This window comes from Canis aureus, chromosome 32 (genome assembly GCF_053574225.1).
Source record: "Canis aureus isolate CA01 chromosome 32, VMU_Caureus_v.1.0, whole genome shotgun sequence".
NCBI classification, from domain to species: domain Eukaryota; kingdom Metazoa; phylum Chordata; class Mammalia; order Carnivora; family Canidae; genus Canis; species Canis aureus.
Genome location: NC_135642.1, coordinates 43,233,412 through 43,247,480, shown reverse-complemented (window position 1 = coordinate 43,247,480; position 14,069 = coordinate 43,233,412). Strand labels below are relative to the sequence as shown.

Here is a 14,069-nt window from a genome sequence, read left to right as displayed (position 1 = left end):
GTGGGGAGCTCCCGCCGGACCCCCGACCGCCCGGGGCGCTGCGGGCCGGCACCTCGGGGCGCGGGGCGGGCGCGTCCCTGCGGGAGGGGAGGGGCGCGGGGGGAGGGGCGGAAGCCGGGATTTCCGCCGAGCGGGCGGCCGCGGCCCTTCCTCCGGGAGCAGACGCGGCGTTGGCGGCCGCCCGGCCTCTCCCCCGGCCTCTCCGCCCGGCCTCTCCGCCCCGCCATGCGCCGGCCGGGCCCGGGCTGCTGAGACGCGGAAGCGGCGGCCGCGGACCCCCGCCCCGCCCCGCCCCGCCCCGGCCCCGGCTCCGGCCCCCGCTCCCCGCTCCCCGCTCCCGGCGGGATGGAGCCCGCGACCGCGCCCCGGCCCGACATGGCGCCGCAGCTGACCCCGGAGGAGGAGCAGGTAAGCGGCGGCCGGGGGGGCGACCCCGGCCCAGGACCCCCGCCCCCGCCCCCGCGCCCCTGCCCCGGCCGCGGCCCGCACGCCCCTCCCCCTCCCCTGCCCCCTGCCCACCCGCGGGCCGCACCCGCCCCCCATCCTGCCCCCTGCCCACCCCCCGCACCCCTGCCCCCTGCCCCCGCGGGCCGCCCCCGCCCCCCCCCGGTGGCATCCAAGTCCCCGGCCCCCCCCCCCCCCCGGGGATGCTCGGCTCCTTGCCCCGACGGTCCGCGGCTCGGGCTCGGCGGGCACGGCCGGGGGGGCGGGGGGGCTGCGGCAGCGTCTCGGCTCCCGGTGCGCCCGGAGGGTCTCCCCGCAGCCCCGCGGCCCCGCGGCCCATTGTCCCGAGAGCCCCGGCCCCGCGGATCCCAGGAGGCGGCGGCTCGCGGCGCCCCGGGGCGGGTCAGGGGGAGCCCGGGGCCCCGGCCGCCCTTCCCGCGCGCGCTCGCCGACCTCGGGGGCCCGGCGCTGCCTAGACCCGGCCTCGGGGAGGCTGCAAGGCCACGGCCGGATCTCACGTCGTTAAGAAAAAGAAACACACCCTGAACCGCACGGGCGCCCCGCGCCGGCCCAAGCTCCCGGGCCTGTCCCCAGGGACGCTCGCGGCCTCCGCGGTGCGCGGCGGGTTCCCCAGCCCCGTCCTAGTCGGTGGGCGCCGAGGCCCCATGTCCAGAAGGTGCCTGACTCCTCTCCTCGTCCGGGGAGATGACATCTTCCACATGTGGCCTCGGACCGCCGCCTTGCCTTGCCTTCTCGCGCCTTGAGATAAAATCAGCATCGGGAGGGGAAAGAATAAAAGAATTCTGCTCCCTGCGAGCCGTGGTTACATCCTGGTAACTGCAGTTGAGATTCATAAAATGCTCGTCAGGGCCTAGCGCAGGCAGGTGGCCAAGGGGCCCGTCCACCCACAATTAGGGAAATAAATGCTTCGGCACTAAGGTATGATGCGTTAGGTTGATCTGATTTTATTTTATTTTATTTTATTTTATTTTATTTTATTTTATTTTATTTTACTTTATTTTATTTATTTTATTTTATTTTACTTTATTTTATTTATTTTATTTTATTTTACTTTATTTTATTTATTTTATTTTATTTTACTTTATTTTATTTATTTTATTTTATTTTACTTTATTTTATTTTATTTTACTTTATTTTATTTTATTTTACTTTATTTTATTTTATTTTACTTTATTTTATTTTATTTTACTTTTTACTTTATTTTACTTTATTTTATTTTATTTTACTTTATTTTATTCTACTTTATTTTATTTTGCTTTATTTTATTTATTTTATTTTATTTTTGATTTTTAAAAAAATTTTATTTATTTGTGATAGTCACAGAGAGAGAGAGAGAGGCAGAGACATAGGCAGAGGGAGAAGCAGGCTCCATGCACCGAGAGCCCGATGTGGGATTCGATCCCGGGTCTCCAGGATCATGCCCTGGGCCAAAGGCAGGCGCCAAACCGCTGCGCCACCCAGGGATCCCTATTTTATTTTATTTTACTTTATTTTATTTTACTTTATTTTATTTTATTTTACTTTATTTTATTTTGCTTTATTTTATTTTGCTTTATTTTATTTTGCTTTATTTTATTTTATTTACTTTATCTTATTTTATTCTACTTTATTTTATTTTATTTTACTTTACTTTATTTTATTTATTTTACTTTACTTTATTTTATTTTATTTTACTTTATTTTATTTTATTCTACTTTATTTTATTTTACTTTATTTTATTTTATTTATTTTATTTTACTTTATTTTACTTTATTTTATTTTATTTTACTTTATTTTATTTTACTTTATTTTATTTTACTTTATTTTGCTTTATTTTATTTTACTTTATTTTATTTTATTCTACTTTATTTTATTTTATTCTACTTTATTTTAATTTTTTTCATTAGGCTGACCTTAAAGAGGCAAAACGCATTCACTTCTTTTCATTGGATTAGTCAGATTTAGAGTTTCTATGTTTCTAATACTTCAAGGCATTAGTATTCCACTGCGACAATGGCACTAGGGTACCTATTAAAAAATTAAGACCAAGGAAAGTAGATATTTAAGTATTGTTAAAGTCAGTGCTTTAGTCTGCACAGAGTATATACATATACGGGTGTGTTTAGAAAAAATCTTTTACAGTGAACAATGTGATGGGCATTAACAAGAACTGGATGGGAACAGTTAAATATTTATTTTTTTAAAGATTTTATTAATTTATTCATGAGACAGACAGAGAGAGAGACCGGCAGAGACACAGGCAGAGGGAGAAGCAGGCTCTATGCAGGGAGCCCAATGCAGGACTCGATCCCAGGACCCCGGTATCAGGCCTGGGCCAAAGGTAGACACTCAACCACTGAGCCACCCAGGGATCTCTTTTCTTAAATTTCATTTATTTAAAAGAATATTTTATTTATTTATTCATGAGAGACACACAGAGAGAGGCAGAGACACAGGCAGAGGGAGAAGCAGGCTCCCTGCAGGGAACCTGATGCTTTTAAATATTTATTAAGATCAACAAGGATAGGGACTCCTGGGTGGAGCCCAGGATCCAGTCTCACATCAGGCTTCCCTTGGGGAACCTGCTTCTCCCCCTGTATGTCTCTCGCTCTCTCTCTGGGTCTCTCAAGAATAAATAAATTAAATCTCTTTTTAAAAAAAAGATCAACAAGGAATGTGGGTTTTTAAAAATCATATCGTTTCCTACAAAATGCCAAGTTTTCAGGATGCCTGGGTGGCTCAGCGGTTTAACACCTGCCTTCAGCCCAGCTCAGGGCGTGATCCTGGGGTCCCGGGATCAAGTCCCACGTCGGGCTCCCTGCATGGAGCCTGCTGCTCCCTCTGCCTGTGTCTCTGCCTCTCTCTGTGTGTCTCTCATGAATAAATAAATAAAATCTTTAAAAGAGGGATCCCTGGGTGGCTCAGCGGTTTGGCGCCTGCCTTTGGCCCAGCACGGGATCCTGGAGTCCCGGGATCGAGTCCAGCATCGGGCTCCCGGCATGGAGCCTGCTTCTCCCTCTGCCTGTGTCTCTGTCTCTCTCTCTCTATCATAAATAAATAAACAAACAAACAAACAAATAAATAAATCTTTAAAAAAATCTTTAAAAAAATGTGTTTTCTACAGGCATTTCAAAATGTTGGAAAAAAAACATAAAAGCATGATTCCTTTTTTTTTTTTTTTTTTTTTTAATTCCTTTTTAAAATTTGCTAGAGAGAGCAAGAGCGATCAGGAGAGGGAAGAGCAGGCTCCTCACAAGCAAGGAGCCTGACCTGGGCCTCAGTCCCAGGGTCCTGAGATGGGACCTGAACCAAAGGCAGATGCTTAACCAACTGAGCCACCCAAGCACCCCAAAAGTAGTATAATTCAAATTATTGTAATGCATGATAAAACTTTCATATTTTAGTTTAACATCTCATAAGAGCACTCTGCACTGTTAAGATTTATTTAAAATGTTTACCTTACGCAGCAGCAAGCTCGTGTTAGTCCTATCTCAGTGTAGTCATCATGGGAAATGACACATTCATTCCATAATGCTGCCCCACTGCTCAAACCAATTTTAGAACTCGTTTGAAGTTGATTCTAAAGCTTGTGGCCGAATCTTTGAAATATCTTCAGTGTTGGAAACATTTTGTACGTTTGAGAGTCAATTTGACTTTTGGACATAGCAAAAAGGCTTGGCGGTGTCCTAAGTAAAGTAGGGGATCACCGTGGGTTAACACGGGTTCAGGGCACAAGTGAACTGCATTTATGTACTTCTGTCCTTTCGGGGGGTAGGTAACTAACTGCCTTAAAGAGGTTTCTGGAGCACATCTCTCCTGAATATAGGTGTCCTCTACAGTCCTGTGAATCAGAATCCCAGAAGTTTTCTTGGACACTTTGCTCTCCCTCAGCCCCTGTACATGACGCATCATCAGATTTTCCTGAATATCTCTTGAATTTATCTACTTCTTCCACTACCACCGTCACCCTACCCCCCAAGCTGTTGTCCTAGCCTGAGGAACTTTTGTTTCCTACTTTGGGATCTATCTGAATTCCTTGCTCTGTCCTGAAGGCAAAGGCGAACTGCGAATCTGATTGCAGCATCCTTTCAGCCTGGCTACTCATAAAGTAAGCAAGCGTTTCTAAAGCCCTTCGGCGGCTTTTCATGACTCTTGGGATGTCAGAGCTCTCTAACACGATCCACAGAGCCTCAGCCGCCCGAGCTCAGTCTCACACTTCATCTTCCTCCACGCACACTGGCCTTTTGGTCTTGCATTCTTGCTGCTTTCTCCCGCTACCAGGTCTTTGCACAAACTGCTTTCCTCCACTGTCCACTCCCTCTTCAGCCCTCACCTTCCTTGATCTCCCCAGTTAGGTTAGATCCCTGTTACTGGCTCTTAGAGTACCGTGTACTCTCCTTTATCTCACAAGTTGGCACTCGGTGGGGCTGCATGACTGGAAGCGCCACGAGGATCGGAGCCGTGTCTGCTTTTGCTCCCTGCCTTATGTCCAGGCCCGGCGTCGTGGCCCGCCGTTGGCGTGTGGGCATTCGGGAGGTACGGGAGGTACTTGGGGAATGAAGGGTGATTCTGTACAGGAGCTGCACCCAGGCAGCAGCATCTCCTTTCAGGGGGGCTTATAAAAATAAGGACATTGTTAATTGGGATATGCTAAGGATATTGTTGGTTTTGATATATATGTCTGAAGGTCATTATTATTGCTTCATAGTCTCCTTTCCCATCTAGGCCTGTGTTGAAATGATATTATACCAGATCCTCATTTGTGACTTTGATGTTCCTTGCCTTTATTTTCTTAGTTCTCCCTAATTACAGAGCCTACAAGTGACTTACAAGAGTGTGCTTTGCCTTTAAGCAGCTTACGTGAATAACAACAGGATCATAACAGTAACTGTTTCCTGAGCTCCTGCTTTGAGTCAGGCTCTGTGCTGGGCATTACACATAGAGTTAATCCTCATAAGATTGGAATTATTACCTCATTTTGCAAGTAAAACTCAGCCTGAGAGAAAGAAGTTGCCCAGGTTCACATAGGTGGCCAGCCATGGAGCCATGATTTCTACTCAGATCTGGATTATTTTTCCTCTACTGCAAATGTTCCCTCTGTTCTACTCCGTAACTTTTCATGAAGCAATTAGTCAACCTACTAAGATGTCTACATGGGCATATGATAGCTAATTTTTTGGTTTTGGTTTTGATATATGTGTGTGGGTTTTGATGATGCTTCTTAAAATACGGTTTAAAAAAATGCACGGGGCAGCTCGCGTGGCTCAGCGGTTTAGCATCGCCTTCAGCCCGGGGTGTGATCCTGGGGTCCTGGGATCGAATCCGACATGGGGCTCCCTGCATGGAGCCTGCTTCTCCCTCTGCCTCTGTCTCTGCCCCTCTCTCTGTATCTCATGAATAAATAAATAAAATCTTAAAAATAAATAAAAATAAAAAAATGCACAGAAGAAGGGCGCTTGGGTGGCTCAGTGGGTTAAGCATCTGCGTCCAGCTCAGGTTGTGATCTTGAGGTCCTGGGATTGAGCCTCATGTCTGGCTCCCTGCTCAGGGGGTGTCTGCTGCTCTCTCTCCCTCTGTCCTTGTGCTCTCTCAGTCTTTCTCTCTCTCTTTTGCTCTCAAATAAATAAAATCTTTTTTTTCTTAAGATTTTATTTATTTATTCATGAGAGACACAGAGACAAAGACATAGGCCGAGGGAGAAGCAGGCTCCATGCAGGGAGCCTGACATGGGACTTGATCCCGGGACCCTAGGATCACGCCCTGAGCCGAAGGGGGCGCTAAACCACTGAGCCACCTGGGCTGCCCTCAAATAAATACAATCTTAAAAACAAAATGCACAGAAGAAAAATTTTGGAAAACCTTTACTCAGGCCTATGTATTGCCAGCAGAGACAGACATATCATTCAGTCTATGCAGGAAATTGTGATGAAAGAACTCTTGGGAAAAAATGTGTTCCTTAAGATAAAGTTGATGACTCTTCATTTTGAGATGTAGTCACAATAAAATTTAATTTTTTGATATCTTCTTTTGTACAAGAGAAAGAACTATCCACGGAGCCACATTTGAAGAATATTATGTCTCCAAACTTTAAAAAGCCAGATGTTTTGTGTCAGGAATACTTTTTTTTTTTTTGGGGGGGGTATCTTTATGTTTAAATATAAAAGCCTTAATGGGCTGGCAAAATTGTAAATTTGGCAGTGTGAAGGTAATTTCTACATATCAGTACTAATCTTCATTCTTACTATGTTATTGTCTTAATTTCACTTTCCCAAAGCATATACTAACATTTGTAACTCGACCTAAAGTTGGTAATTTTATTGAATTTGCTATGTAATTACAACTAACTTGACCATCAAGGATAATTAAGGATCTCTTAATTTATCTGTTCTATGTCTATACACTACAAAAAGTTAAGTGGATCTCCGTGGGTTACATCTGTTTGGGCACAAGTTTCGAGGAGAACTCCTTCTTTATAATAAACCATAAAATAAAGACTCAACTGGGATTCTAAGGATATTCGAATTCTGCAATTATCTCTTTTTAGGGTCTTTTGGTTTTGCATGGATTTCCCAGTAGTGATCCATAGGATAGAATAATAGAGTAGTTTTCCAAAATACATATGCATTTATGCTTATTTTCATTTTAGGCCAAAGATAGTGCTTCTCTCACATTAAAAATAATTCATCGGGCAGGCCAGGTGGCTCAGCGGTTTGGTGCCTGCCTCTGGCCCAGGGTGTGATCCAGGAGACCCAGGATTGAGTCCCATGTCGGGCTCCCTGCTGGGAGCCTGCTTCTCCCTCCGCCTGTGTCTCTGGCTCTCTCTCTGTGTGTCTCTCATGAATAAATAAATAAAATATTTTAAAAAATAATTCATTAATTTCTTTAAAGTTGCAGTAACAAATAATATTTATTTTCAAAACCTCTAAAGAAAATTCCTATCTATCTATCTATCTATCTATTTATTTATTTAAGATTTTATTTATTCATGAGAGACACACAGAGAGAGACAGACATAGGCAGAGGGAGAAGCAGGCTCCAAGCAGGGAGCCCAATGTGGGATTAACCTGGGACTCCAGGATCATGCACTGAGCTGAAGGCAGACGCTTAACTGCTGAGTCACCCAGGTGTCCTTATTTATTTATTTTTTTAAAGATTTATTTATTTGTTCATGAGAGACACAGAGAGAGAGAGAGAGGCAGAGACATAGGCAGTGGGAGAAGCAAGCTCCATGCAGGGAGGCTGATGTGGGACTCCATCCCGGATCCTGGGATCATGCCCAACTGCTCAGCCATCCAGGCATTCTGAAAATTCCTATTTTAGAGTTAATGTAGTTAGGGGCATTATTGTAAGGATTAATAAGCTTGTCCATATAGAACACTTAATAGTAAGCACTTAGTGAAGTTAGCCATTATGATACTCTGTTTTTGAGTAGTGAAAGATTTTAGAGCCAAGTTAGCTTAAACTAATCCCAAGGGGGAAGATATTTATATTCACCCTGGGGACTATCACTTAGCATGGATTCACACGAATGTCAGAAAATAGTTATCTTGCAAGGCCAGGAGTGGTTCAGTCTATTGAGTGTCTGACTCTTGATTTCTTTTTTTTAATATATTTTTAAAGATAGATTTATTTATTTATTTATTTATTTATTTATTTATTTATTTATTTATGAAAAACACAGAGAGAGGCAGAGACATGGGCAGAGGGAGAAGCAGGCTCCCCACAAGGAGCCCTGTGCAGGACTGGATTCCAGATCCTGGGATCAGACCCTGAGCCAAAGGCAGACACTCAACCCCTGAGCCACCCGGGAGTCCCTGACTCTTGATTTCAACTTAGGTCTTGATCTCAGGGTCATGAGTTCAAGCCTCGCATTGGGCTCTACACTGGGCTTGGAGCCTACTTAAAAAAAAAATAAAAATAAAAAAATAAAATTCAAAAAATAGGTATCTTGCAACTTTATAATGTAGTTTTCAAAAATCTATTCTAATTTCATGCTGTGGTTTGTGTTCTTATAACAGAGATCATCTAAAGTTGAAAATTTAACTGCCTTGCAGTGGACTTCAGAGATTTTTGGCATTTTTCCCAAGGGCAAGGGTTTTATCCTAGTTCTTCTTGTGGCCAAGAACTTTACTTTTCCCACAGCCTCACATGTCCTATGCTAAATATCACGTGTCCCCCTCCCCGGAAGTAGCCATATGTCAAGGACCGGATGATTCATAATGTTACATAGAAGCTTTTTGCCAGTAACTACTGATACTGTAATTAACAATCAGATAAAATCTCATCTGGATATGAGAATTTTACTCTGTTAAAATTTTTGAGCACATCAAAGGTCTTGGACTTCACTGTTATGAAAGCTAAGGAACCTGAAGTTATTCCTCAAAGGAACCTGACCTTTATTACTTGTTAATGGATTAAAAAGTAAGACTCTGCTTTGGAAAGGAGCTGAACTGTTTTACAGACGTAAAAGTCAAAACTACATTTGAGTCTCATTCTCTGACCTGTATACTTGTATTATATTGGAAAAGACCGTAAAGTTGGGATACTGCAATTTTGTCTTCTAAATATTAAGCCTCAGGGCACCTGTGTGGCTCAGTTGGTTGAGTGTCTGCCTTTGGCTCAGCTCATGATCCTGGGGTCCTGGGATCCAGCCCTGCATGGAGCTCCCTGCTCAACAGGGGTCTGTTTCTCCTTCTTCCTCTGTGCTCTATCTCAAATAAATAAATAATTTTTTTTAAAGATTTTATTTATTCATGAGACACACACACACACACACAGAGGCAGAGACACAAGCAGAGGGAGAAGCAGGCTCCATGCAGGGAGGCTGATTCAGGACTCGATCCCAGGACTCCAGGATCACATCCCGGGCTGAAGGCGGCGCTAAACCGCTGAGTCACCCGGGCTGCCCTCAAAATTATTTTAAAGAGAGCCATCTATGACTTTAGTACTGAGGTTTCTATGGACATTAATTTATGAATCATTTGTTCATTCGTTGAACAACTGGCTAATCTTTACATTTGCTTTTATATACATCATTATTACATGATATACATCATTATTAAAATAACTGTTGTTAAAAAAATAAATAAATAAATAAAATAACTGTTGTAGGGACACCTGGGTGGCTCGATTGGTTAAACATCTGCTTTTGGCTCAGATCATGATCCCAGGGTCCTGGGATAGCCCCTCATTGCATTCATTGCTCAGCAGGGGAGCCTGCTTCTCCCTCTCCCTCTCCCTCTGCTGCTCCCCTGGCTTGTGCGCTCTCTCTCTCTCTGTCACATAAGTAAAGTCTTTAAAAAATAATAATTAAAAAAGTAGTCTTTTTTAAATTCTCTGCAATGGCCATGTATCTTTTATAATCAAAACCAATAACAACTTGTAAGAAGTGCTGCATGCTCTATACAAGTTTGGGATTATGTTACTAAGTGCTGAAATCCCAAGAATTAAAATTAATGCCAATCTGGCCTTTTTCTAAACACAATCATTTGCAAATGAAACCTTGGCCTTTTGGGAGGTGGCGGCATCGGGTCTTAGGTAAACATCAGGAATCCCCAGCTTCCCTTGTGGCTCTGGGAGTTTTATTTTATATTTTTGAGTTTGTTTTATCTTCTTTCTTTAATGAACTTTTAGGAGACAGACTTATTTTAAGTAAGTAAAATTCCTTACACTTACAAAATGCTCAATAAATAGTTGTGATAATGGTTTTCTTGTTCCCTATGGTACAGGAAACATTTTTTTTTTCAGATAAAAAATAGGAAGAAAAATTAATAATCTGAATTTGTAGCAGTGAGCTGGATGATTTCAAGATTGTGGAAGACTTGTGATGGTTACTGTGCACGAGTAAAGTATCTACGGGATGCTAGCAGGGCTGCATGTAGCTCATTTTATCCCGTCAGCTTTCTGTACCATCCATTGGTTTACTGATTAAGTTCTTCTTTCTAGGTTATACATTACCTTTAGCTGCATTGTCTTTTTTTTTTTGTCAGATAAAACTTTAAAAGTTTGTCTGATCTAAAAATGACTTATATGTGGAATACAAAGAATAACGATTTTTTAAAAAGATTTATTTATTTGAAAAAAAAGATTTATGTCTTTGAGAGAAAGAGAGAGCTCATGAGAGCAGGAGCAGGGATAGAGGCAGAAGAAGAAGCAGGCTCCCCTCTGAGGAGGGAGCCTGATGCGGAGCTCGATCCCAGGACTCTGGGACCATGAACTGAACCTAACGCAGGGGCTTAACCGACTGAGCCACCTAGGAGCCCCAAAGAATAACAATTTATATCATCTGACATATCTTTCTTAAACAGCATTACAGCCTTTGTGAAAACATTCTCATTCCATTGTTTATCTGAGTGGTTCTCAACCAGGATGTTTTCCAACCCCCCCCCCCCCCCCCAGGATAAATGTCCCTGTCTAGAGAGACATCTGATTGTCACAGTTGGAGGGTACTACTGGGATCTGTTGTTGGGTAGAGGCCAGGAACGCTGTCAGACATCCTATAATGTGTAGGGCAGTGCACCACAACCAAGAATTACTGACCCAAACTGGCAGTAGTGCCAAGGTTAAGAACCCCTAGTTTATATCTGAAGGATTTTGTAGTGCTTAGGAACAGAAATACAAGTTCCTACTTTTTAGCTGAAGATAGGTCTTTGGTTAACACATTTAGTATTTATTCAAATATGTGTCCTCAGACAACGATTTCAAGGATTAACTTTATATACTGAAAAAGCGAAAAACTCCGGTCTGTTATTTCATTGCACAACTATCCCAGAGGATAAAATGAGCCATTTGCAGGAGTTTTCAGAGATGGGGGGATTTCACAGGCCAAGCAGAACAGTGCTGAGCCCTGCCACGTAATGATACTAATGGGAAGTGTCATTTTTGCTTCCCCCTCTGAATGTTTGACTTTCTGTTTCTCCAGTGAGTGAGGTGATTATTATGTATCAGTCTCTTCCTTTTCATTGTAATATTTACTGAGAGGAAGATTATAAATGAAATACAATTTGTTCATTCTTTCAGCAATCATTTATTGTCCACTGTGTACCTAGTTCTTGAACACGGATGAGGGGCTCTCTGTTTTTGAGGAATTGCCCTCTAGTTCTCTCTAATCCGGTCTTATGTATGTATGTATGTATTTGACAGAAAGAGAGAGTGAGCACAAGCAGGGGGGGCAGCAGAGGGAGAGGGCGAAGCAGGTTCCCTGCTGAGCAGGGAGCCCGATGCGGGCGCGATCCTAGGACCCTGGGATCATGACCCATGTCGAAGGCAGGGCCCCGCCCGGTGCCCCTAAGCAGTTCTTGAATCACAGGGGACCCACCAAGGAAGAAGACCTCTTCTACATAGTGAGGACGGGGTCTCAGTCCTCTCTGCATCCTTAGTGCACATTGTGAGAGTTCAAATACACTCACTGAAGAATGAGTGAAACTATATTGAAATGATTCCTTACACAACCCATGAAGCTGGTATTGTTTTGCTCCAGATGGTTGTCTTTGTGATAATAGGGAGATGTTCAGAAGCTTCTGGTAACTTACCAAGGAGGCAGCAGTGGGGCTCAGAGTCTGGGTAGGTGCAGTGCACCGCCTGGTAAACTTCATCTGTCACCGACATGTTTCTACCTATGACATACCTACATACATGTGCACCAAAAATGGCTCTCTTGGCCCTTTGGGAATTGAACATTCTGGTTTCTGCCATTCACAAGCTCTCCTACAGAGATAGGGCTGTACAATGTACAATAGCTGCTTATTGTACATTTATTCATGAAAGAAATTATATGCTTTAATGGGGTAGTGAACTTGGAGGTTCATATAGGCTCTGGTGGTACATACCTCTCAGAATGTCCTAAGTCTCCTAATGTCCTAATGTCCTAAGTCTATATATATATAAAATGTTTAAAGATTTTATTTACTTATTTATGAGAGACACAAAGACATAGGCAGAGGGAGAAGCAGGCTCCATGCAGGAAGCCTGATGTGGGACTCGATCCTGGGACTCTGGGATCCCACCCTGACCAAAGGCAGACGCTGAACCGCTGAGCCCCCAGGTGTCCCACGTTGCCTGTATATAAAGCCAGGCTCTAGCCTTCTATATGTGGAGTCGAATCTTTCATATATAATCATCAGCATAATGGGGAAGCATATATAGTAGACTTGCCCACTAATAACTAAGATGAAACTACTGCTTTTTGTTTTTTATTTATTTTTATTTTTTAAGATTTTATTTATTTATTTATTCATGAGAGACACACAGAGAGGGGCAGAGACGCAGGCAGAGGGAGAAGCAGGTTCCCCGTGAGGAGCCCCATATGGGACTCGATCCCAGGACCCAGGGATCACAACCTGAGCCAAAGGCAGACGCTCAACTGCTGAGCCACCCAGGCGCCCCTTATTTCTCAATTCTTGCCAAGTGTAAAAGTAGAGGAAAATTTTTCCTGAAAAAAAAAAGGAAAAAAATTTTTTCCTCCTGGTTTTCACCTTCTAAACACACACATTTTCTCTTTCTTAGATTCTTTTTTTTTTTTAAGATTTATTTATTTATTTATGATAGACAGAGAGAGAGAGAGAGGCAGAGACACAGGAGGAGGGAGAAGCAGGCTCCATGCAGAGAGCCCGACGTGGGACTTGATCCCGGGACTCCAGGATGGCGCCCTGGGCCAAAGGCAGGCGCTAAACTGCTGAGCCACCCAGGGATCCCCTCTTTCTTAGATTCTTAAAGGAAAAAAAGAGTTACTGGAGGCAGTCCTGAAACCTTGAACATAATACATGAGCACAAGAAAACAGTTTTATTTGGGAAAAGTCATTTGTTTCACTGAGAGTTTAACACTTCCATGCCAGGAAAACCCCAGAAGTAAAGAGAAAATGGTATTTCTGATGAGGTCAGGGACTTAAAAGTGATACAGTTAGCAAGATTAAAATATATAGGATTTCCAACATACTTTTTTTCAAAAACATAGCCATCCATCTTTTTTTTCCTTTAGCCATCCGAAACATCATTTTCTGTTTTTGTTGTTGTTGTTGTTTGTTTGTTTTGTTTAGATTTTATTTATTTCTTTGATAGAAAGTGTGTGAGAGATAAAGAGCATGAGCAGGGAGAGGGGCAAAGGGAGAGGGAGAAGCAGATTCCCCACTGAGCAGGGAGCCTGACCAACTCTGGCTGGACTCCGCTGGCCGGACCCCAGGACTCCAGGATCAGGACGTGAGCTGAAGGCAGATGCTTAACTAACTGAGCCACCCAGGTGCCCCCAGAGCATCATTTTCTTTCTTGGTTGATGTCAAACTAAGGAAATGCTAGCTTTGGAGATGATTTTTGAAAAAATTAGAAGCAACTGGAGATTTGTGTTTTGAATGAAAATGCTTGGAAACTCTAATCAGAACCTCTTGTAGTGGTGCTGTCCTTGCCGTGCTACAAATACTGGTAAAAGTCTACATCAAAACTTGTGGTAGTAATAGTGGCTAAGCAGTACCTATTAGGCTAGCTATAATTTTTTTAAAAAAGGAAGAAAATAAGAAGTATTGGTACTGTTGGTGGGAGTGTCAAATGGTGCAGCTCCTGTGGAAAACAATTTGGCGGTTTCTTAAAATATTAAACATACAACTAGCATGTGACCAGCAAGTTTCCTGCTAGCT

At 43.5% G+C, this 14,069-nt stretch overlaps 1 protein-coding gene across 1 annotated transcript in view; it reads left to right on the top strand.

Moving 5' to 3' along the window:
- Positions 1-268: 268 nt before the first annotated feature.
- Positions 269-14,069, top strand: part of PTPN9 (protein tyrosine phosphatase non-receptor type 9) — a 71,619-nt gene continuing 57,818 nt past the window's right edge. Inside the window, exon 1 of the mRNA XM_077881960.1 lies at positions 269-408. Coding sequence (XP_077738086.1) covers positions 346-408 — 63 coding nt within the window. The 5' untranslated portion in view covers positions 269-345. The remainder of the gene's footprint in view (positions 409-14,069) is intronic.